The 23564-nt window shown below is 36.9% G+C and overlaps 1 protein-coding gene across 2 annotated transcripts in view; it reads left to right on the top strand.

Moving 5' to 3' along the window:
- The window catches only part of MPP7 (MAGUK p55 scaffold protein 7), a 146689-nt gene that overhangs the window by 30088 nt on the left and 93037 nt on the right, over positions 1-23564 (top strand). For both annotated transcript variants that reach the window (XM_063414352.1, XM_063414362.1), the window contains 2 exons: positions 10182-10353; positions 23355-23473. In XM_063414352.1, the coding sequence (XP_063270422.1) occupies positions 10317-10353; positions 23355-23473 (156 nt within the window). In that variant the 5' untranslated portion in view covers positions 10182-10316. The remainder of the gene's footprint in view (positions 1-10181; positions 10354-23354; positions 23474-23564) is intronic.

Below are 23564 nucleotides of genomic sequence, written 5' to 3'. Positions count from 1 at the left end.
CATTAAGCCCCACCTGTGCTTTTCACAGCTGTTAATGTGAATCCTTGATGGTCACTTTGTATAAAGCCCTGTAAATAATCATAAGTTTAGAAAGAAGTTTAAAGAAAAATTAAAAAGCTTTACAGTTGGTATATATTGACTTCTTTCCTCCCCTATCCTCCCCTCCCATTCATCTAGAGAGCAGTAGGAGAGAGGAGGCTTCCTTGCTGTTTGTTTATTCAGTCATCCTCTTTTCGTAGTCTCCTCAGTGTTGCAAATCCTCTGAGAAATTAGATGATTTTGTAGATACTTAATTTTGGTAGGGTCTTTTAAGCAAAATCATTCTCAAGGGTAGGAACCTGACTTGAAAATGTAGCACCAGAGGCACGTCTCTTACCTTAGCTATTTAAAAAAACACCAAACCAAGCAAAAACCCTAATTAATTTCTGAATTCTGAGAGAGCGCAGGTTGATTAAAACATGTATTTAACTCATGTCTATCAGTGTTGTACCCTTAAATCATCTATCAAAATAGGAGCCAAGAGTGCCAGATGAGCCCTAGCCGATGTTCTGTTCCATATTTTACCATCTTCAGGATACTGATGTAAAGAACACACATTGGTACATACTGAAAGAGACCAGTTACTCTGAAGTTACAATTTTTGTACCTGAAGTAGCTTCACATAGCTGAACTCAGTTACCTGCCATTTCTCTATTTTTTTGGACTTCTAGGTATTTTTAGCTTTTCAGTTCAGAGGGAAGAGTGACCTCTGATTATACCCTGGATAGGAGTATGAGGGAGTATATGATGTGTGGGAACAGTGCAGGGTCCTGTATCAACTTCTTCAGTGCTATTAGGGAATTTTCAGTGGCAGCTCAAGGAAACATTTTACTGTATGATAGTTCTGCACTGCATCATCAAAACCTGTATTCACAATATTTTGTTTTGCAAAGCATTACATTTTTAAAAGATGTCAATGCACTTTAATTTAGTTACACTTGCTGGCACAGGTATGCTTACTGCTTCATTTAGCAACTTTATAGTTTCCCAGTAAACTTCAAGATATGGAAGTTGGAGAGGACCAACAAATGCCAAAGGTTCACAATCAAATTGCTTAACTCTGATTTATATAGCTTCGGGCAAGAAAAAAAAAAGAAAAAAACCCACCCTCTTTGGTATTTCTAGCAAATGCCAAAATAGAATCAATGCAGTATTGTTCACCTAGTTAAAATTCCAAAATCCAGGAAATGCAAACATTAAGTTTCCAACAGCAACATTAACTTGGACTCTTTGCATATCCTGTGTTTTCCTGGTGTGCATTAAGACTTAAAGCAATGTATTAAGCTGTGAGTTAAACAAGAAAAACAGAAAAAAAGGTCTTCATGTAGGTAGCACTGCCAAGTTTAGTTGTGTTAGCATTTGTGTTTATTGACCTTTTATAATTTTAAATTATTTTCTTCATAAAGATTGAATATGTTTTTTTTGGCCAAATGAAGTGAAATCTGAGAGCTTGTCTTCACAGTAGTGTGAACTTGACATACAGTTTACCCCGTGCCTTAAACCTGACTCTTCATCCAACAGGATCTCAGATTTGAATTTAGTGGTTTTTAATCTTGGAAATATGACTTGAACCTCAGAGGCACTCTGATTACTGTGGGACTATTACAAGGGCTATATAGGCTGGCAAGACAGAACTTTGAATGAATTCCAGGTGATATCTTTTTCGCTAATTAAATTTACACATAACTGTGCAGAGTGACTTGACTCATAGAGTAAATGAAACTTAAAGATGGACTCTTAACTATATCTCATTTGAATGCTAATGTATAATTTTGGAAGGTATATATATATAGTATTGGTCCCAAAATGTTTAGAGTATTGTAAACTGAAGACACAGGAAAGTCCTGTTCTGAGGGTGGTTCCATCCTGGAGATGGCACAGAGCTGCAGGCAGACAGATCTATGTGGATGTTCCTGTCTGTGACTGCTAACATGTGCCACACACTTAAGGCTTCTTGCCTGTTTGAACTCAGCTAATCCATGTTCTAGAAGAAAGGGAAGAGCCTTAAAAGAGATATTTGGAGAGTAGTAAAACAAGGATTTACTGGTTAAAAATAGATTTGGAAACCGACTCTGGGTTTAGAAAGCAATGGTGTGAAAGTCATTCACATTTTCACATGAGAACAGTGGTGGAAAGGGTCAGTGGGGTGGGAGTGGAAATGGTGACAGGAGAAAGTGAAAACTATAAGGCAAGTGAAAGTAAAATAAAATGCCAGGAGATGGGAATATTTATAAATACAGGGCGTAAAGGCTAAATTAATTACTGGAGGTTCTTGGATTCATGACAAGAATAGTAAGTACATAGCAGTGTCATAAGGGAAAAGGTAAAATGGATAGGGATGTGAAGCAAGAAACTGCAAGGTGGAATTTGGACAGCAGGGCCTGATAGGGAGAAGCTTCTCTCCTGGAAAGAGGGAAATGGAGCAAAGGAAGAGAAAAAAATAAAAATGGAAGGATGTATGTACCAGGTGACAAGGCTTTGTCATACAGTGGCTTTGATGCAGTGGTGCTGCCAGAGTTTGCCAGGAAGGAAGAGGGAAGGGTATGCAGCCAGAAGAGAGCTTTCCAGTGGCATCTGGAAGAAAGATGGGATTGGAAAATTCAAGAATGAGGGATGGTCACGGGGAATTTTCAGCAAACTGCAAGAAGTGTCTGGTATGCTTGATGTACCAGCAGGGCAAAGGCAATGGGATGTGTCATTGATTGGCTATTCACCTTTCTTTTCTTCTACAAACTTAAATCAAGGAAAAGTTTGGCTTTCAAAGCTTGTAAACTGGTGAAAGTCAAACACAGACTTCCTCTGTCTGTCCATGTGCAGTACTCTGTTTTCACTATGCATATGTACACTTACGGAATATTTTTTGTTACTTATGCTCAAGATGCAACTAATAAATTATCACTTAACAAATAAAAATGTTTTTCGAAATTGAATGAAAGGTGTACTGTCCAGATTGCTCACTGAATTCTAAAACTTCCCATTGAAAAAAGCAATCTGAAACTGATTAAACTGAAAATTATTGTAGTGTGATTTTTTTTTTGATAAAACCCCATGTTAAGAAAGTGGGTTTTATTCTGATTTTGCTCTCTGAAAATAAACCCTGTAATTAATTATTAATTAATCGCTTTACCCATCCTCTATTAAAAAAAATCATCACATTTTGACAGAAGAGGACTATGGAGAACTATGCTGAACAAAGAAGTGTTCAAAAGATTAGTTAATCTGAAAGAGAAGGAGTGATCAAAATTCTGTAATAAAATTTGGAAGCATTGTAAAATATCAGAGCCTTATTTGGCTCTAGAGGTGCTCAAAATTTTGAGTTTGAAAAATAATGTTCTGATATTGAAGGAGATATTTCTGAGTTTGAAATAATAATTTGAATATTTATGTAATTGTGGGAATGATTTTTGGATATGGCTGTTTGAGAAACCTGAGAATTGTTGCATACATATTTTTTTGGACTACGATGTAAATAATGCTGGTTTAGCTAATACATAGCTAAACTATTTAAGTCAATTAAATATTTACCAGTTTATTTAGGATCTCCTTAATCCTGGTTATACTTCTATCACAGATTTCCCATCCACTTTTGTAAATGTGGGATCAAACTGCATTATAATACTATTAAAATATGAAGTATATTTCTAAAATTGGAGTTGCAGAGCCCCTTGGTGCAAAACATTTTGAATTGTTTGTTAGGGAGTGTTGAGGTTATTGAATGACTCATTGCAGTAGGTTTTGCTGAACTCTCATTTACAGAAAAATTGCCAATCTTTTCAGTATTTTGAGGGTCAGTAAGGTTTGTAATTTACTGTAGTTACTTACATTTTTCAAACAGACTGTCAGGAAACCATGCCAGAACAAAACTATTTGTGCAGGTAATTAATGGAGAGGCTGTGGTACCTGCTGACAGCTATTTTCCAAGGAAAGGAATGGTTTGCAGCTAGGGGAAAAGTGTTAAAAGTGTGCCCAAACCAGTAACTCAAACTGAGAGAGCAACCTTTGATCTGAGACATAGTTTAGGTCACATTTTAATGAATAGCTTTATTAAACTAGTATATTACACTAATATTATTCTGTCAGTTGCTACATTTTATTTGCAGAAAATTGGATCTGTCTAAGAGTATTGGACATCTACAACAGTGATGCTGTTTAAAATTAAACTGGTAGCTTTAGTATGTTTATTTAAAGGAATGTTTTCATGCATTTAAAGGAATGTGTTCAATTCAAACACTGACATTAAAAACCTAAGTCTGGACAGAGCTCACGTAGGGGTTTTTGTGTTAAAGACAGGGAAGGTGCAGGTTGTAAAAAGCCTTGCCTCTGTTTTAATATTGCTGCTTATTGAACGTATTTCACATTAGCATGGCAGTGTTTTCAGTTTGCAAGGAGCTGTCTAAAACTTAAATTGTAATAATCATAATATATAAATTAATAATAGTATTACAAACCTTTTAATGTCTTAATATATTCTATATTATATTTCTGTTTTTTCTATGTTGAATTTTCTCATTGAAAGAATGTGTTTCACAATTGTATTTAGAGAGAGTTTGGATAATGGTGGTGTCTAGATAAATGGTCCCGCTCTGGGTGAAGCAATATTATGAGGGAAAACAGTCTGAAAAAGGAAAATTGTGATACCAGTTTCAGTGTTGTTATTGGAGTTGTTTAGGTAAGTGAGATTTTTCCAATGACACAGGATTACTCTTGTCAGGAGGAGAAACCTGTTTATTGCTGAAGTTGTGAAGGAAGAAAATTGTACACTGTGCTCTTTTGCTTCTCCTGCCTGTCTTCTGAGTGCTTTGAACAAACTCAGTCAAACATGAGGATCTCCTCCATATATGAGCTTCTGGATGTTTTTGGAAATGTGTGGTTAGGTAGTGATTGAAGTTGTGTGTTTTCTGTTAATGATCCAGCAAGGGAAGTGTCTAGTGGGAGCTCATCCTTGAAGAGGAAGAGAATAAATTATAAAGGTCCAAATATGTAGCCTAGACACCAGTCAGGAGGGCCATTCACTGGAAATCAGCCTTCATTCTGGTGTTGATCAAACTGCTGAAAATCACCACCACAGACTGATGGGGTATTAATTTCTGCTGTCCTAATGTTTTTTACTACATGACTTCTTAAATACTTTTTTAAAATTCCTTGTAACCAAGGATTTTATCATTTAGATATTATCTTTTTTTCCCAATTTTCCCGTAAGTAGAAACCAGAGAGATCTGTGTCCTGATGCCCTGACTTCACAGTCAGATTTGAGCCATGGAAGTACAAGCCACACTACAAGATAAAATGACTTTTGAAGTATTTTTTTCCAAACTGCTGTTTGTTAAAGATGTAACCACAAATGTATAAATTAAATGTCAAGCACTTACACATTTTCAGTGGATGCTTAAGAGTGCCTAAATTATTAACTACTGTTCTCACAGTCTTTTCACAAAGAAATTTCACAAATTTTCACGAATTCTTTCTAACATATCTATGGTATTACCTAAATAAAATGGAGACACTGATAGAACATTATACAGAAAAATATTAAGAAGCCTTTAAATCTTCTTATGGCTGAAGACTGATATGATGACAAGACCATGAGAAAGTTAGTGAAGGCAGCTGTTGGCCTTTTCAATTTGGGACCGTGTTTTCTCTGTTGATGTATAAATTAATAACATTTGGTAGTTGCCATAGATGTTTCTGGGGTTTTAAAGTAGTCTTTATAGAGAAAGATTTTTGCAGTTGTTTTAATTTTCATTACACACGCAGCTGAATGAGTCAGAGGTAGCTTCTTGCTTCTGCAGCATCTTTGAAGACCCATCACGTTTGTGCACATGCCCTCTATGCAGTAATTGAAGATTTTCTGAAGGTTCCTGTTGCCAGCAAGTATGTGCTGCCTGTAGGGGCGGCTGAGCAGCTTTGGAAGCCTGTCAGGAGCCACAGGCGGGTTCCAGTAGCCTGTCGGAGACCGTGTGATTAAGGAGGTGAAACCTTCTTCAGAAGAGTTTAAGAATTCACTAGATCCCATTACATTACAGCTTCCAAAAGAGTCGACCACCATTTTCAATTCAGATTTTGTCTACTGAAACAGATTTACTCCTCCCAGTCTAGAAAACCTCCCTTGGCAATTTCCTGTGCTCACTGGGTTTTTGGAGTCTTGTATACATGTCTGTAGTCACTCAATTACTTGAGGCCCCATAATGAATACAAGACTGACTGGCTGTCAAATTTCCTGTCTCTGCATGAAATCTCTATCTGGTAGTTTGAATACCATTTGCAGACATTCTGGTTTAGTCCTGGAAATCAAGGTTGTAATTGTCATAATCGTAGCATCCTTTAGAAAAATAGGTTGAATGTTTCTTGTATCAAACAAGTTTTGGGGTTTAGGTGTCTTATCCCCAGCCTGTCCCCCTCCTGATCTGTAGCATTGCTATGTTCATACTTTTTATGTTTTTATCTGTCATAAATTAATCAAAAGTCTTCAGTCTGCTTTTCAAATGTGAAGAAAATCAATTTATATTCATTAAAGTGCCAAAATATTGAGTAACTTGTAAAATACCCTTTCAGAAATAAGTATTGTGGAGTTTATTGAGGTTTGTGTGGGAAGTCTGAGGTAGAACCAAGACTTCATGTGTTCTGTCTCCAACTTCATGGTGCTTGCCATAAGTACAAATTTGAATCGGCTTTTCAACTTGATCTTTTCTCAAAAAATGAACTTGACTGAAATAAAGTGTGTGCATGACTGATGGAGTGACTTCAAAAGCAATAGAAGATGCTAGAAAGAAGCTACTAAAGCTGAAATTACATGGAAGGCCGTTCATCTTGGCACTCTGCAGCTGCCTCTCAGCTGCTTGCTTTATCTGCCCAGCCTCTCCCCATTTTTACCAGTCTTGTATCGACAACGTGCGTTATTAGAAACAAGATTTATCCCCTCATCCTTTGCTTAGGAACCTCTGTTACATATGGGATATGCAGGAAAATGGTTCCTTTGGAGAGCTGTAATTCTAAAATTTTGCTGTTTTGGACGGTACTTCAGGGAGGCTTCTCCCATGCCTGTCCTTGTGTAACCAGGACGTGTCCCCCGGTGAGCTGTGTCACCGCAGTGACCTCGGTGGTGAAGGTGGTCTGGCTTGGTGGCCGTGCAGTGTGTGGGAGCTGTTGGGAGACAGGGGAGCATTTCCGTGCTTTTTACTGGCCAGGCTGCTTTTTTCCTCCCCCTCAGTACCTGCAGTTCAACCAGAACGCCTTAAACTAGAGATGTCTTTCGTTGTTGTTTAAATAATTAGCGGCAGAATCAAGGAAGGCGGGCCCGCCGCGTGTGGGGAGCTGGGGCGGCCGGCAGGGGTCAGGCGGGAGCCGTGAGGGGCCGGGCGGCAGAACCCGATAGGGTGCGAGCTGCGCAGGCAAGGTACGACTGGAATAATGAAATTTCAAAAATAAGCCCTTTTTAAAGGCTGGTTGTAACAGTCCTGCTGGGTATTGTAAATGCCTCAGGTGCACTTGATACTGCTGTTACGTTCTTGGCCTTGGCTCCTAATTTTTATGGAAAGATGGATTGAACTTCAATTTAGGAATATTCGGTAATCCCTCTCAGGACATACTGTAACAGCTGGTATTTCTGTGTTGCAGCAAATCGATTCCATACAGCAGTCAGCAATGCCTATGGCTGGGCTCCGGCAAAAACTTCCAAAGCATTTTAAATAAAATGAGCCAAAGAAAATAGCATCATCACTGCAAAAATGTAGCTTAATTTGCACGTTAGGAAAAAAAAAAAATCCCCATCCCATTCCAGCAAAATATTAAGCATTTTACTGGTAAGGATTTCATCAGGTCATTTATTTTTCATTAATATATATTTAGGATCTGGGGGGAATAACTTTATGCTGTATATAAGTTTCTTAAATAATGAGGAGCTTGATTTTTTTTGTACTGAATGATTTACTGTGAAATAAAGAAAAATAAAGAAACTGATGGAGTTGAAATACATCGCATGTATGTAGATCAACAAGGATTTTTGCGTTTTGCAGTGAACTCTTTTTAAGGAACCTGAATTTCTGGTTAATAGTAATGTGCTTACAATGAGAATGCCTTGTTCGGTTAGTTTGGGGTTTTTTCTGTTTTGTTTTTTTTCTTTTTTTTCTTTTTAATAGTTGAAAGTATTTTAAGCTGTTTCTAAATCTCAGCTGTTTCATTAGTAATCAATAAGCTTGTTTTGAACAGTTTCTTACACATGTTAAAGTAAAAATGCCTCCATCCTTCATACAGCTGCACGGGTGTGCTCGTGCTGGGGACTGTCACTGAGTTTGGGACAGGATTTCTTGTTTTTGTGTTAAACAGAAAACAAGCAGAATCAATGTAAAGTGAATATGTTCCCTCCTAATTGGTACAGTGTGTCCTTGGCTATGAGGTCTTTTTTTTTCTCCTCTTTTAAACTGCACCCTGGCTAGCTTTGCATGTAGATGTTTTACAGCTCTTGTCATCAAAAGATGAGCTTTCACTCTTATACTTAATTTCCTTATCCGTGCTTTAAATTTCAAGTTAATGCACTTTTGTACTGATTTGATGAATGTCAAATTATTTTTTTAAGCTGATCTTTTTTACTGAAGACTTCTTTTCTTCATAAACTTTATAACTAAAAAAAAATCCTAAACCCCTAAACAATCTTAATAGATAAGCTTTTAGGTTTTTATTTGGTTCTTTTCATCATAGAAGACATTGTCCAGGGAGGTAACTTCTGCAGTATTTGTCTTCTTAACCAAACCACCCAGATTCACTGGGTAAATGCTTAGGGGACATAAAAATGCCCCGTACTTAAAAAAAAAGCTGGCAGACTATTTAAACTATAGGCTTATGCCTGGGGACAAGTTAACAACTAACTTATATCTAATAATTGCTTTAAAACTTATTAAACAAAATATTGTGGATGGCCCTTGGTAGACTGCAATGTTTTTAGCCGTGTGGAGATTTTTTCAGTGAAAAACAGAATTTTGAACAGCATACACTGTTTACAGCACCTGTATATCACTCTTCCACAAGACTGTTGCCAAGTTAAAATGGGTCCAAAATATGCACTTTAAGAGCCAACATGACTTCAAAAGTAATTCTGATTAATATGAATGTGTTTTAAAAAAAACTACAAAAAACAAACCAGCTATAGCAGCGGCAAAATGCTCTTCCATTTGTTTATTTTCTTTTGCTAAAGCAGAACTCCGCTGCTTTCTTTCTTCAAGGATCCTTTTTGTTTACTGAAATCTGGAAAAAAAATCCTTATTTTCTGGTATATTCTACTTCCCCCTTTCCCTTCCTTCTCCCTGCAAACACATCAATCCCTGCCTGACTCTAAGTAGACATTTGCTCTCTGAACTTGGAATTTCTTTTCGTATGTTTGCAATCCAGTTTCATATTTTAACATACTTGAATACAAATGTGTTCACTTATATTTGAAATTAATCTTAATTTTTGTTACATGTACTCTGAATTTTTCTCAAAAAGTGTTTAAAAGAAAGACCCAAAATTTATTATCAGTAGACCTGTACAATTATTACAAAATGTGTTAAAAAACCACTGACTTTGTCGTAATGAATCACAGAAAAATTCCTTACATGGTAATGGCTCCATCAACTCCACGAATCAAACTGCTGTTTACCTTAGAAAAGTATTTGCTCCAGTCCTACTTTTTACAGCTTCAGTTAAAATGTAGATTATATTTCCAGATTACAAATGAAAATCTTAAATGACCTGAAAACAATTGAAAGGAGGTTAAATAGACACACTGAATAAAATAACATGTTAGTAAGCAATTTTATTTTCCTGAGATTAGCAGCAAAATTTGAACGACCTCAGTTATTCACAGTTTTAATAAAATACCCCTAGATGTTATTTCCAAAATGCCTGACATGCTGAAGTTAAAGAATATAATTTGCACTAGAGAAATGTGTTATCATTAATGCAGAATGGGATTATAGTCTAGACTGAAGAAAACAAAACTTGTTTCATGTGGAGGAAACAAAAATCTTGACAGTCATAAATAAATGCGCTTGGTTTTGAGAATCTTAAATAAAAGCTTATTTCATGATAGTTATTGGAGTTAGTTAGCTGCAGTAGTGTCCAGTTTAACAATGTTCTTAATTGCAAAATTCTGTTTCTGTTCTTTCCAGGAGAAGCTGAGAGATAACATAAATCTGTGTAGACAGCCTGGCTGCGAGCAGTTACAGTGGAATAAACTCCTGCCTCCTGCCTCCTGGCTGCCGTGCTGCCCTGAGGTTCCTGCGTGACGCTCTGCAGCCTGAACCATGCCAGCGCTATCAGCGGGGTCTGGGAGCGACACAGGTACGCAGGGAGGGGACTGCTGCCTCCACATCCTGTTTGTTAAGTCTGTATTTCAAGTAAGATAATTAATTATGGTCCCACCAGATTTTTAATTTAAGAATTAAATAATAACCTTTTTTCTTTGATGTTAATTTAGATACATGAAACAACACAGATAAATTAATTTTGAAAAGTCCCACCACCACCTTCTTTCCCTCCATCCACAACCTCCTAAAAACAGCTCCAAACATATATTATAGATGGCACTGAAGAATTTGGATTCCTCTCTGAGTATGGTTCCTACAATGTTAACTTGAAAAAGGAGGAGGAGGGAAAAAAAAAGAAGATGATATCATGCATGCCTTAATATTTGCAGCAGTCTAGACTATCCCCTCTGTGAGTTACAGTTATCAGTGGAGTTATTTCTGAACACAGACTATTCAGTTTTGACAACTCTATAACAAATTAGGAGAAGAAAAATACTGTCTCAAGTTCTGTTCCTTCACTTGCCTTCCACATCAGAGCCCAGTTCCTGTCACTGACTGCTGGCAGTGGGATTGCAGATATGTAGCTTTCCATAGTTTTCACTTTCTTTGTGGCAATATTAGGTTATATTCAAAGGTTAAATTTTATCTTCTTTTTATGCTGATATTCTCCCTCTCTGACAGTATTTTTGTCCCTCTGTTTGGGATAACTAAAGTTAGTATTTTTGCTTGAGAGTGTTTGCTAAGAACGGGTGACCTAGCTGAGGTTGCAATACAATACAAAGATCCCTGCTTTCCACCCCTGTGCCACATAGTTTTATGCACAAAAAGTAACAGCAGGATTTGGAAAATTAGAAGGGAGGTTTCAAGTCAGGAATCCAAAAATATGTGTATAAGTATGTATATAAGGAACTGCATTTGATTCTTATTTGTAGTAGGCTGTACAGAGCAGTGACTTTGTTTTCCCCACACATGAAATTTATTCTAGATAACAATATTAATCTTTACAATTAGGGTGTGTGTCTGTTTATTTGTTGCCATGGGGAAGGAGAGTTGTTTGGTTTTATATGCTTTTTTGTCTCCCTATTCCTGTGTTTAAGGGATTTGACTATGACTTTGCCAAGCCCTATCTCTGCATACCTTTCTTTTCTCTCCCTCTCCTCATGGAAATGAGTTGAAGCTGTTTAGTATGCTAAAGCTGAGTTCTGGAAGATGTATCAGGGTCTACTCTGGGCTAATTTCCCACTCTGGACCTTTGCTTTCTTTATCATGCACTCTTTCTGTCCTTTCAAAACTTGCCTTAATTTTTTTAGATTATTTTTTTATTTCTAAAGATTATGAATATGTTCAAAAGTAATAGTCATGGACATACTTTCTGAATAAAGGAAGAGAAGGGCTTCTAAAACTAGAAGATGATCCTAATTTTGAAATAATGTGTGTTGGAATTCCTCTAAGCAGGTTTTACTGTGCTATTTAATCCATATGATGATGCAAACATTTAATAATTAATAATTAAACACCTGTAATAATTAAGATTTGTGTTATAAGTCAAGTCCCATGAAATTTGTAGTAAAACATGATACATGCTGTTAATAGCTTGGTGTTAAATAATACTGTTTGTTAAGTCTTTTTTTTTTTGCCTCAAGTTGTAATTTGGTTCTCTAAATAAAGATTTCCCTTTGGAGTGAAAAGGGAATTATTTTTTTTCTTCCACTGTCTTTACCATACCTCCTGAGGGGGCTGATATGCACTTAAGTATTTTTGAGATGGTTACATGAAATTGTGCTTTTTACCCTGGCTATGATACAGATGGTTTCTAACTGGGGTCCTGTTTTTCTGCTGTTACTCTCACTCTTAGATTAAAAAACAATGATGTGCATAAAGTTTTTCTTACCTCTGTTCTCCCTGTGTGGGTAAGGCAGTCTCCCTCTTACCCTGCCTGTGACAGGTACTCTGACATGTGACGAGTTGGAACTCCTCCATCTGGAGCACTGAGGACCTGGCAAGTCACTTAGTGGGACCTTTGGGGTAGGGACATAACCCTGGTCAGTGTTTGCTGAAACTCTCTTTTGTAAATACAATCAGACAAAATGCAGCCTAACCTATTTTTTGTGTCTGTTAGATGATGGGTGAAATAAAAGTAAACCTGGGTTTAAAAACAAGTGAAAGAATTCTTGTGAGGACTTGTAAATGAAGTGCATCATCTGTGAATATTGAAAGTTGCCATGTCATGGACCACTGGACATTGAGTCACCAGTATGGGAACATTAATGACTTTAATTTTTTTTTACATAGTCTGAAGTATCAGAGCACTGCCAAAAGTAGGTTAGTGTTCATGATGGGCTGTATTTGATGAGACAAAATGTTTACCTGACTGTGTTCATTTTATCTTCCTTTTACTTTGTCAGCAGCTTTCATTAGAAGTGGCACCATGTACTTGCAGCTGCTGTCTTCATATACATTCTTCATATACCTGCTTTTGTCTTACCATGTTTTAACCTTTATCTTCTTCTGAACGCAACCCATACCTCTTAAATCTGTTTTGAAGGGCATTTACCAGGCTTTAAACTATGATAAATCAAAATCATGGCTACACTGTTTTCAGTCTGTTTTTAAAAGTTGGTTTTAATTTATTCATATTGATATAGTGACTTTTAATTTAATCTTGTGCCTTACCAGAATGATCTGGCTTCGTTAACTTAAAGACAGGAGAAAGGATTACATGCAGATGCTTCTTTATCTTCCACTCTCCATTAGCCACATAGAAAACCTATTTTTATATAATAATGATAATTGAAAAGCTGCTCATTGTGTATAACATCTTTGTGACCCTTGAGATTTATGGTCCTGTCAGTGTCAAATCACAGTTATCTTAAAGCAACCAGCATGAATAGAAGGCTGAGCTCATGCCTCGGGCTGTGTCAGAAGCTTTCAACAGTTTCTATGTTGCAAAAGTCTGCTTGTCCTCTGTGTGCAAGCCCATCAAACAGATTTTTTGAAGACTGAGCAAGAAGACCTGCGTTTTTGCAGGTAAAGCAAATCTGTGAGATCTGGCATTCACTTATCTGGTGTATTTAGGAAGGTGTAAAATTGCAGTTCTGGCTTCACAGTAGTAGATGGCAGCTTTGTTGCTGACTTTGGTGGAGCCAAGATGACATAATTATGCTTTAAGTGTTGTTCTAATGTGAAAAACTTCGTAAACTTGTTGCAGATTTCTTTCCTCCCAACACTGTATCGAGCTTGCTTAACTGACAAGCTTAAAAATGCTTTTCTGTTTGTTCTCAAAACCAGTGCATGAATGTGCAAAGCAGACGTCATGTTTTTGTTTCATGTGTTGTCAGCAGGAAAATCACATTTATGAGCCAAGTTTAGGCACCAAGTAAAACTGTGTGAGGTTGCTTATATACAGTGAAGTCAGAAGCAGCACTTGGATTTGAATATTGTAAATTATAGAATGAGAAAATGTGCAAGAGCTTATGTTTGTTTCTCCTTGAGCACATAAAGAAACGAGTACTGTGCCAGAGAGTGGAGTTTTCTCAGTATTACAAGAAACTGCAAAACTGAATACGTTAGGTTTTTAATGAAAAAAAATCCCACATATGTTACTAATTAAATTTTAAGTTCACATGGCCTTTAAAATATTCCTGGTTTTTGTGTTTTCATCTCTGTTTTGTAATAATACTAAACATGATATGTGAAATCTGTTCTAAATGTTAGGTATTTTTCCAAAATGCATTTATAGTAGTGAATTTTGTGATTCTTTAGAATTAATCTCAACCTCTGAAGCTGCATGCTGTTGATTTGGATATGTTAGATGCTGATAGAAATGTTTTGCAAGGATAGTTCATATGAATTGACTTCCCAGTGGCCAGAGACCACTGCAAGCAGTGGGAAGTTCAAAGACAATTTTGCAGTCTCCTGAACACAAAAAGAAGCTCTCTTGCTTTTATTGTTTTCGTATAGATGTCTTCTCTTTATTTACTATTACGTTAATGCATTTTGATTAGCTTGTCAGTTTCAACATGTTGTTTTCTAAGAGGATTTGATAATAAAAAGTATAAAAAGTCAGAGAAAAAAGTAATAATATGAAGAAAAAGCTGAGTAGTTGGCTAAGCTGAAAGGGGGCATCAGAAACATCTATTGTGGAAGAAAGATAAATTAATTTGAAGTGCTAAAATTTTAATTTTAGCCTTTTAACCCGGTTTTCAGGATTCAGCGGGAGATAGAAATCAGAGTTCTATATTTACAGCCTATTTAAAGAACGTAGCTATATAAAATGGTGGCCAAAGATCTGGCCATCTCATTGTTACAAGATGAAGAGAAAGGGAATTTAGGAGAGCGATGAAGGAAAGTTTTCTGGGAGTTGTTCTTCCGTTGGAGGCTGCCAGGGCAGAGGCTTGCAGGGTCATCGGTTCCTGCTCCAAACTGCCTTTGCTTCTCCGCTGGCATCCTGGGGTGGAAACAGAGCACAGGGAAAGCCTTCCCTCGCCTGCTTTACACTCTCGCTTACAACTTCAGGTATAGGTGTGCTGCAGCAAGTGTGATCTGTAAATGCTTTGACTGCATCACAATTTCAAAGCTACTTTAATTCCTCAGCACGTTGAAATGCATAGGTATGGCAGATATTCATGAAAATGGATTTGACAGCCGAGGCAAAATTTATGCTGAATTAATAAATAGAGCCAACGTTTTATCCTTGCATTCTTGGTTTCTCCCCGTCTCCACCTGCCAGAGGCATTAAATGGCTTCTAGGATAGCATTAATTTGGAAGATTTGGGAAACTATGAGAGGTATGGCTAGCTTTAATTGCAATCTGATTTAATTTTTAAAAATACAACTAGCTGGTGTTGGAGAGGGTATTTATTTTGGTATCAGCATATTTATGGTGACTCGGACAATCCGTTCGAAGTGAAATGAAATTTCTCTAAACTGTTCTGTGTTAATATTTTATATTATGCTAGACTGATTTAGTAGTGTGGAATCAGAAAATGGGTGTAAGTATATTTACTGATGGTAAACTCTTTAAAACTGTTACAGTTTTTGGACATATTTTTGTTCAAATGATTTGTCAGCTGAAACAATATTACCCCCATTTTTTTTGTGAGCAGTTTGTAGTTTTGTAGTAAATCTGAAAGTATAATAGCTTGTACTGTTTCTAAGCAGAGGCTGTGTTATATATTGCTCTGTTTGTTGGAAGCTGTAGTTACACGAGTGGTTGAAGTTCTAGTGATACCAGGTGTCCTTTGTTGAGCAGACTGCCGTGCTGTCCCCCTCAAGTATAGCTGTGCCAGCATCCAGGCCTACGTTCTGTGTGCATTTAGTGTCAGATGGAAGGTTCTGTGGCTTCCCAGCCCAATGTCCCATCAAATCCTGGCTGATTTAAAAGAACTAAACCTGTTAATTGAAAGGCAATTTATTGCTATTATTAAGCTTCCCTGCTAGTTGTTAGTTGCCTGTTGTGAAATACAGGGTTCAAAATTGATTTTTTTTCAATAACACATTCAGTTTATAAAAAAAATGCAACACACACAAAGAACACCTCAAAGCAACATATTAGTCTTACAGATAAATGATGAAATAATTGAGTTATTTCAAATAGTTTACATTCCTAAACTTACTTTCAAAATAAGGTGATGATGTAGGTTCATGGGCTGGTTTGGACTGAAAGCGACCTTAAAGGTCATCTAACTTTCAACCCCCCGCTGTGAGCAGGGACATCTTTCACTTGACCAGGTTGCTCAGAGCCCCATCCAACGTGGCCTTGAATGCTGCCAGGGGTGGGACAGCCCTAGCTTCTGGGAACAGCCTGTTCCAGTGCCTCACCAATCTCACCACAAAGAATTTCTTCCATATACTAACCTAAATTTCCCCTCTTGAAGTTTGAACCATTACTCCTGCTCCTATCAGTACAGTTCCTGACAAAGAGTTCCTCCAGCCTTCCTTGTAGGCCTCCTTCAGATATTGGAAGTGTGCTGGAGGTCTCTATGCACACTTCTCTTCTCCAGGCTGAACATCTCCAACTTTCTCAGTCTGTCAATATACTTGACTCTTTAAATTTGTGTGTATTCCTATATTCTTCTATAAACTTTTCTATCAAGTATATGTGGCTGCATATATATGACTGATAGTGTAATGGCATAACTTGTTTTGAGTGTTAACTCCTAAACTAGGTCCTACAGTGAATCATAACACCAAAATAATATACTGACTTGATTTCAGGCAGCAGTACTTTCTTCTACTCTCATGGCAGATACATCCTGTATGAGATTAGCATGTATCTTGACCATGAGAAGTTGAGATACGTGGTAATCAAACAGTGTTTTGGTTACTCTTAGACCAAACTGTTTTGAAAATAGTGTTGATTTCCATTATTAGAAGTCTTTACTCAGGCTCTTAATGAGATATTGTGTCTTCCTTTTGCAGATGTAAAATGCTATGTTTACCAGTCCTTGCTGCCCCTCCCCAATGCCAAGTTTCTTATAACCTTGTAAACTGTGACTAAATGGTTAAAACATGGCCAGTGGTGCCCGATGCCTTCCTAGTGCTGGAATGAATTCTTTCCTGAATGCCTGCCAGGTACTTGCTATTGCCTCCTCTAGGGCTGATGAAGATCTAGATAGAAATTCTAAAGACTTGCCAAGCTGATGTCTATGGAAAGGACCAGTCAATTAGTCAAGGTTAGTCAAGATGCCATGGTATGCAGGCTTCACTGGAGGAGACAGGACTTTTTTATTATTATTACTATTATATTTTAAGAATATTAAGTTTTTGTATGAGTTTTCCACAAAGTGCTTGTTAATTTGTCCTTGATGGGTCCCTTTAAATCAGTTTTATATATGTGTTATTCTTGCAGAAAATAGGTGGACTTTTGAATACTCATAAAGGTACATTTTATGAACTTTGAAAATATCCACCTTGACGCAGTGTCTAGTCACTACATTTTTGAGGGGGTTGGATTTTGAAACAGTTTTGATGAGCCACACAAGCAGGAACTTGGTGGCAAGCCTTATTCTGTATGGATGCAAATAGAGCTCAACTCTCTAACTCACATCACAACGTTAGCGGTATGTGGTATGTTAAATCTGAAATACACATGTTGAGACAAATCCTAAAAGACTAATAACTGTTTCAAACAACTGCGTGTTCTTTAGCTCCGCGAGCCAAGTTTCAAAACTGAAGACTTTTCCATTTGAAGGAAATAATATTTTTAAAAGTGATGGGTTTAAATGATTACTCGTTCAACATTTTCTGTCATAACATTGTTTTAAGGTGGGCTAACAAATTTACTGTAGCTTGGAGGAATAAAAATTAGGTACAACTTTTCAGTTAAAATACTATTGCCCTTTTGAATATGCAGTCTTGTTCTTTGAGGACACTTACAGCAAAATTCTTTCATTTTCATTAGAAAAAATATACAACACTGATATTTCTATTGCTCTGCCATCTGTAAGGATTTCAGTATTTTACTTTTTTTTTGTGAATTAGCAAATAAATCAAAACAGATATTTTCCCAAGATGCCGGTCACTTGCATGTCATGATTATGTAGTTACTCGGTGTTCTGTATTTTGAACATTAAAATTTTTTTTGTTGAAACACTGAACTGCAAAATTTAAAAAAGGTGCTTACTGGAATGAGTTAATTCATCTGGCTCTGCAGAGAAAAATAGTTACTCTTTAACTTTTTGTAGTGTCAGCAAGCCCATAAATTCAGTGGAATTACTTAAGAGAACATAAATAAAGAATTATTTTTATCACATGAATTTGAGCACACAGTGGCCTTTTTACAGCTGGGGTCTGATAGTACAGTGCAGTGTGTCCATCCTAATATGCAGAAACACTCCTTATGTTTTTATTTGAACCTGTGTGTAAATATCAATTTCAAATTTCAGAATGAAATAATTTTCAGTGTGTGGTGTTAGTGACCGATTTTGTTATTCAACAGTGAGGAAGTCAGAATGAGTGCTTCTGCTGCAATGCTGTTTGCATGTGTGCAAGGCAAATGTCTGAGCCTTTGTAGAACTGTAAAGTACAGTTCAAATGTGAAAAAATGTTAGCTTGTTATAAATGGCAGCAAATGGTGCTGATTATTTTACCTTTGACAAAGTGGAAAATTTAAAGGTTGGTTTGTCCCATTTTATTAATACAATAAATTTTTACAGTGTTGTTCTGGGCCTTTAGATATATGTTCTTTAGTGTTTATTATCCCTCCATAGCTGTAAAAATTCTAGATTCGAACCCTGGCATCATTGTTCAGAATGCTAATTCAGGAAATTAATTAGCATATGAAAACAAAGGCAAATCCATGTTTCCATTTCTTTCTTTACGCTAACAAAAACAAAGTTGGTGATTTCTTGTAATATGCAAGAGTGATGGAACACAGAGACCATACTTTTTATCATTTAACACTAGTTTATAGCTTCCACAGACTTGTCCTAATAATGAAGCTATGAAGGATATGACAAGAATGGTGATATTAAATTTCTCTAGACTAACAGTAAATTTTTCCGTTCTGATGTCAAGAATGTAGAGCATCTGGAATCTGCAGTGTGAGTGGTTCACTATGGGAACAGTTTCATCAATTGCTTAGCCATTTATTCTCCTCCTAGGAACTAGCAGTCTTCTGTAGAATATAACACTACAAAGGAAGCAATTTTCTAAAACTGGAAAAATCTTTTATGTCCTGTTGTTTCTGATTTAAAAGGTTTCCATTGTGTCTTACTCTAAATCCGATTGCATGTGCAAATCTACCGTACATGTTTGTAAATTGGAATTAGCATTATTCTACGTTTTGGTCTTCAGGTCAAAGAAAATTAAATTATATTGATTAAGTTTAGAAAAAGTTGAAGGTGCTCTGAAGATAGTAACTGCTTAAGTGTGTTAAAAGAACAAGCTGAAATTTATCTTTTACCCTTTTAGGTGCAATTACATTGTGATGGATCTTGAGCTGTAGGAATGACCAGACTTACTTCCCCTCTTAAAATTGCATAATTCTCATATGTCCCCATGTTTAATCACATTGTTGTTTTTTTTTTAATGTATGCTCACATCTTCTAGGAATAAATTATCTACTTTTAAAAATCAAAATAAATTAGTTTTTCTTGTGTAAGTCGTGTTTACTTTATTGAATTTTGACTCCAGAAGTATTTTGATACTAGTAAATTCCAATGGGTGCATGTTTCCTTTTGAATATAAATGCTGGTTAAATTTGGGCAAATTAGACTAAAAATCAAGAACCTAAGTAAACTAGCAACAGTGTAAAATAAAAGCTAGAAAAATTTTTTTTTGCAAGATACTCCACACAATGGTGCCAACATGAGGCATTAAAAACAACAGGATGTTTTTCTTGGTTCTGCTTTTTCTTTTTTTTTTTTTAACAACTTCTAGATACAATTTTTTAAAAGCTCTTGGTTGTGTTTATTTACATTGTGACCAGCTTTCAAAAAAAGTGAGGTCTATGTGTGCGGTATGACTCAAGAAGGTGGGACTTGAAGAGAAACATCAAAATTGAGACCAAGAGCACAATCAAGGCCTGGCAGGCAGTGGTAACATTCAGCTTGGGGGTGCTGACACATCTCACTCCAGGGCTTATGTGATGAATATGCGTTTTTAATCTGCCAAACAATCTGTATTTTAGGAGATACCACTATGAGCTTTTGAAAAGTTAATTTTTGGTTTGAGAGTAGTCAAAAGTGTTCGGTGTGCCATCCTTAGACTACACGATTGTTACTGGAAAAGTTTTAAAAAATCTGATTTTAACAGCCCAGCAGTACATAAACCATTGTTGAGCTTGCGTTTTTTTCCATGGCGTTTGGCTCTGACTTCTAGAAGCACCTGAGATACTACTTAGAAGTTTTGCAGAGGTTTGAACTGATCTGAAGCACTCTACTATGAAATTCAGATTAGTTCTATTGCTGTATGGCAGCATCTCTGTACAGTGAGATCTTACAGGGCTTACGGAATTTGAGCTAATGCCCTTCAAGTGTAGGAAAGATGCATGTAACAATTGTTCAGATTTGGTAAGTAAAATTAGGCCAGTGTGTAGCTGTCAATATAGTGATGTCAACTTCATTACCAGTTTACACTAACCTGACAAATTATTGTGTCCCTGTCCATATCACAAAAGCACTTTCTTTAATATGCCATGTGCTGGTAAAGTCACATGCCAGCCACAATTTTCACTGTTTCTTCACAGTGCAATGAATAACATCACGTCAACATATTTCATGTAATTTAGACACAAGTAAAAATCACATTTTACTTGGAGGTGCATATAGAGGATCCACATACTTTATTTCTTCATATATAAAAATCAGAATGTCCATCTGAAAATTTTTGATTTGTGGTACCACACATCAAAGACAGAACAAAAAGGAACAAAGAAAAGGTAAACCTTTGCAGGTGCTACCACCTTCTTCTGCCGTTACCTTCTGGAGCTGAGTCAGGTGATCTGTAATGACAAAAATTTAACTTTAGCCATGTTCTAGATCTTTATCTTCTGCTCTCCCCAGGTTAATACACTAAGTCCTGCTTCTGCCTGATTTCTACCTGGCTCCTTGATGGAGTTGTTTTTTTAGTTCCTGGCTACATGGTGTTCAGTTTTGGGAGGAGTCTGAAGAGCAAGAGCGTGGTGTTCTCCAGCACGCTGCATGGCACAGTCCTCAGTTTCCATTCCACGGAGAAGGGCCAGATTCTCATTTCCTTCTTGCTGAAAGCTATAAACACTGGACTGTAGAGCCAAAGCAGGGAAGAGCTAGAAGCATGGCTAAAATCAGTCAGCACCCGTCTAATTGTCTCCACTGCCCCAGGGGAGTTGCACAGATTGGGTGCATTGCTGTTGAAGCTGGAGTAGTGAGTGCACTAGGAACATGGACATCCACTTCCCTGGAAGGGGCAATTCAGGGCTGTATAAATAAATAAAGCTCACAGAAACCTTCCTATGTGTAAGCACCTGCAAGGTTCGGCACTCCTGGAGTGCTGGCAGGTGGGGTTTTTCTCTGGGAGTTTTGTGTGTAAAACCTGAGTCTCATTATGGGCAGATTCAGTCTCCCCTTGTGTCACTAATAGTTAATCCATCAGGAAATACAAACTTTGATTTTATTTTTCACTAGGGATTTGATTATCAAAGTGTTGAGGAGCAAGTTACAAGGAGAGAATAGTTTTATAGTTGATTACATGTGGAATTTAAGCAGCTCTGATGGATCAAGGAAAAGAAAGCTTACTCTTTTACATGCCTTTTATTTGAAGGAAGTAGCTGGAGTTACAGTTTTCTTTCTTAGGAGTGACACAGGAATTGTAGCTAAGCAGTTACGCCACAGTGCAAGCTTACATTGAAAATTTCTATTCCATTTTCTGGCAGCCTTCAGGTTATTTTGAGGTAAATATATTTACAGTAACAAAAGTGGCCAAGTGTAAAGAATTTTTTAAATTTTCTAAATAAAAAATAAAGAAAGAAATGTTCTAATTATCTAAATTAAACTATTTTCATAAACTGGGGGATAAAACAACAGTTTTTGCTGAGTTCTGAGGTTCTAATAATCTGGGAAGTTGGGGCCATAATTCCCACTCAGACCTCTTTTCTCTGGCTATCAGCTCAATCAATGATTATATTTTGCTGGGCAAAGCTTGACAGTCTTATTTTCTGTCTGCAAAATTGTAGTGGTTTGAGTTGTACCTTCTTTTTGTAGTATTTCTGAAGCAGAAACAAGAACAGATTATATAAAAGCAGAATTCTAAGAGAAATGAATGTGAACCACCAAAAAACACTTGGAGCACAAAAAGAATGTATCTGGAAAGAACTTTTTTTTCCCCAGAATATTTTACTGAGAGGCAGTAAAAAAATGAAAATGTAAATAATCAGAACGCAGAACTGCTGTATGTAATGTTAAAAGGGATATGTACTGCCTGAAAAGGTTGTGAAATTATGTTTGCTAGTAAATATTCTAAATCATCAATTTTAGGGAGATAATAAGCATAACAACAATGGGTAACCTGTAATTTACAGCAATGTTCTTTTACCAGTAGAATGTGTTGTAAATCTGTTCTTTTGATGAACAGCAGCACTTACTCAGACTAAAAATAATAACAGGACCGTGTATCTTGGATCCCAGGAGACTATTGGTGTTTTTGTAGACAGCAGACAGGAGAAAAAGGCATTTTGTCCTTTTTACCCCAAGTAATCCCACTGGAAAATTAAACATGTGCTATGAATTGATATCAGCTCATGCCAGGTTACCTCCCTGAGGAGGATTGCTGCAAACACTGTTGCTGCATTTCTTGGACAGCGCTTTGATGGCCTGTGTGCACGGTGGGTATTTTATGCTGTACGCTACTGTGGAACAGTGTGCTACTGTCTGCCCCTCGGAGACCGCTGCCGAGGTGTGCCACAAATAACTGAGAACAGCAACTGCTTTAGCCCTAGAGAGAATCTCAAATACCTGCAAATTAAAAATGGTACTGAAATATTTCTGTGTGCATGTGTGTCTGGGAAAACTGTGTTGGTTTTGTTTTTAGAAGTTTAATCCTGCAAAACAGAGAAGGTGCTTTTGTATTGCCGTGGATCCTTGCTGAACACAGGATTGAAAAAAATATTAAGCAATATATTAGCAAGAAATATTTAGAAAAGCCACGAACCTTTTTTTAATGGACCACCCTATCCAGTTTCTGTTCTTTTAAGGAAGTTTTTCCTATTCATGAGTCATTTCACTCTTTGGCTAACATCAAGGGAAATGGAATAACGATTAAGCAAAGGAATGTATTTTTTTTTCTGAGTTTGTCCTTTTCTCAAAACTTTTATGAATTTTCTGCATACCCTTGTGTAAATATATATGGATGTAGAAGCTTGACAACTGTGACAAGGTAAAAAGTACACTGCTAATACTTGTTTTTAGTAATTTTTTCTAAACGTTCCTTGTGGTGGATACTCCAGACTCCCTCTTCAGTTAAAATGACATGCTCCAGGCAGCCAATTACACAGAACTGTTAAGTGAAATTAATGAGATCACCCTAGATTACACTTTGTGTTTTATTTTCATTTTATAGGTCTGTACGAGCTGCTGGCTGCATTGCCAGCCCAGCTGCAGCCACATGTGGACAGCCAGGAAGACCTGACCTTCCTCTGGGATATGTTTGGTGAAAAAAGCCTTCATTCACTGGTGAAGGTAAACCACATTTAAGTCAGATTCTCTTTGAGAAGAGCATATGGAAAAATGTTTTGAGCGCCATCTAGTAAACCAGTGACCAAACTGTTGC

This window comes from Prinia subflava, chromosome 1, assembly GCF_021018805.1.
Source record: "Prinia subflava isolate CZ2003 ecotype Zambia chromosome 1, Cam_Psub_1.2, whole genome shotgun sequence".
NCBI classification, from domain to species: domain Eukaryota; kingdom Metazoa; phylum Chordata; class Aves; order Passeriformes; family Cisticolidae; genus Prinia; species Prinia subflava.
This window is presented reverse-complemented; position numbering and strand designations above follow the sequence as displayed.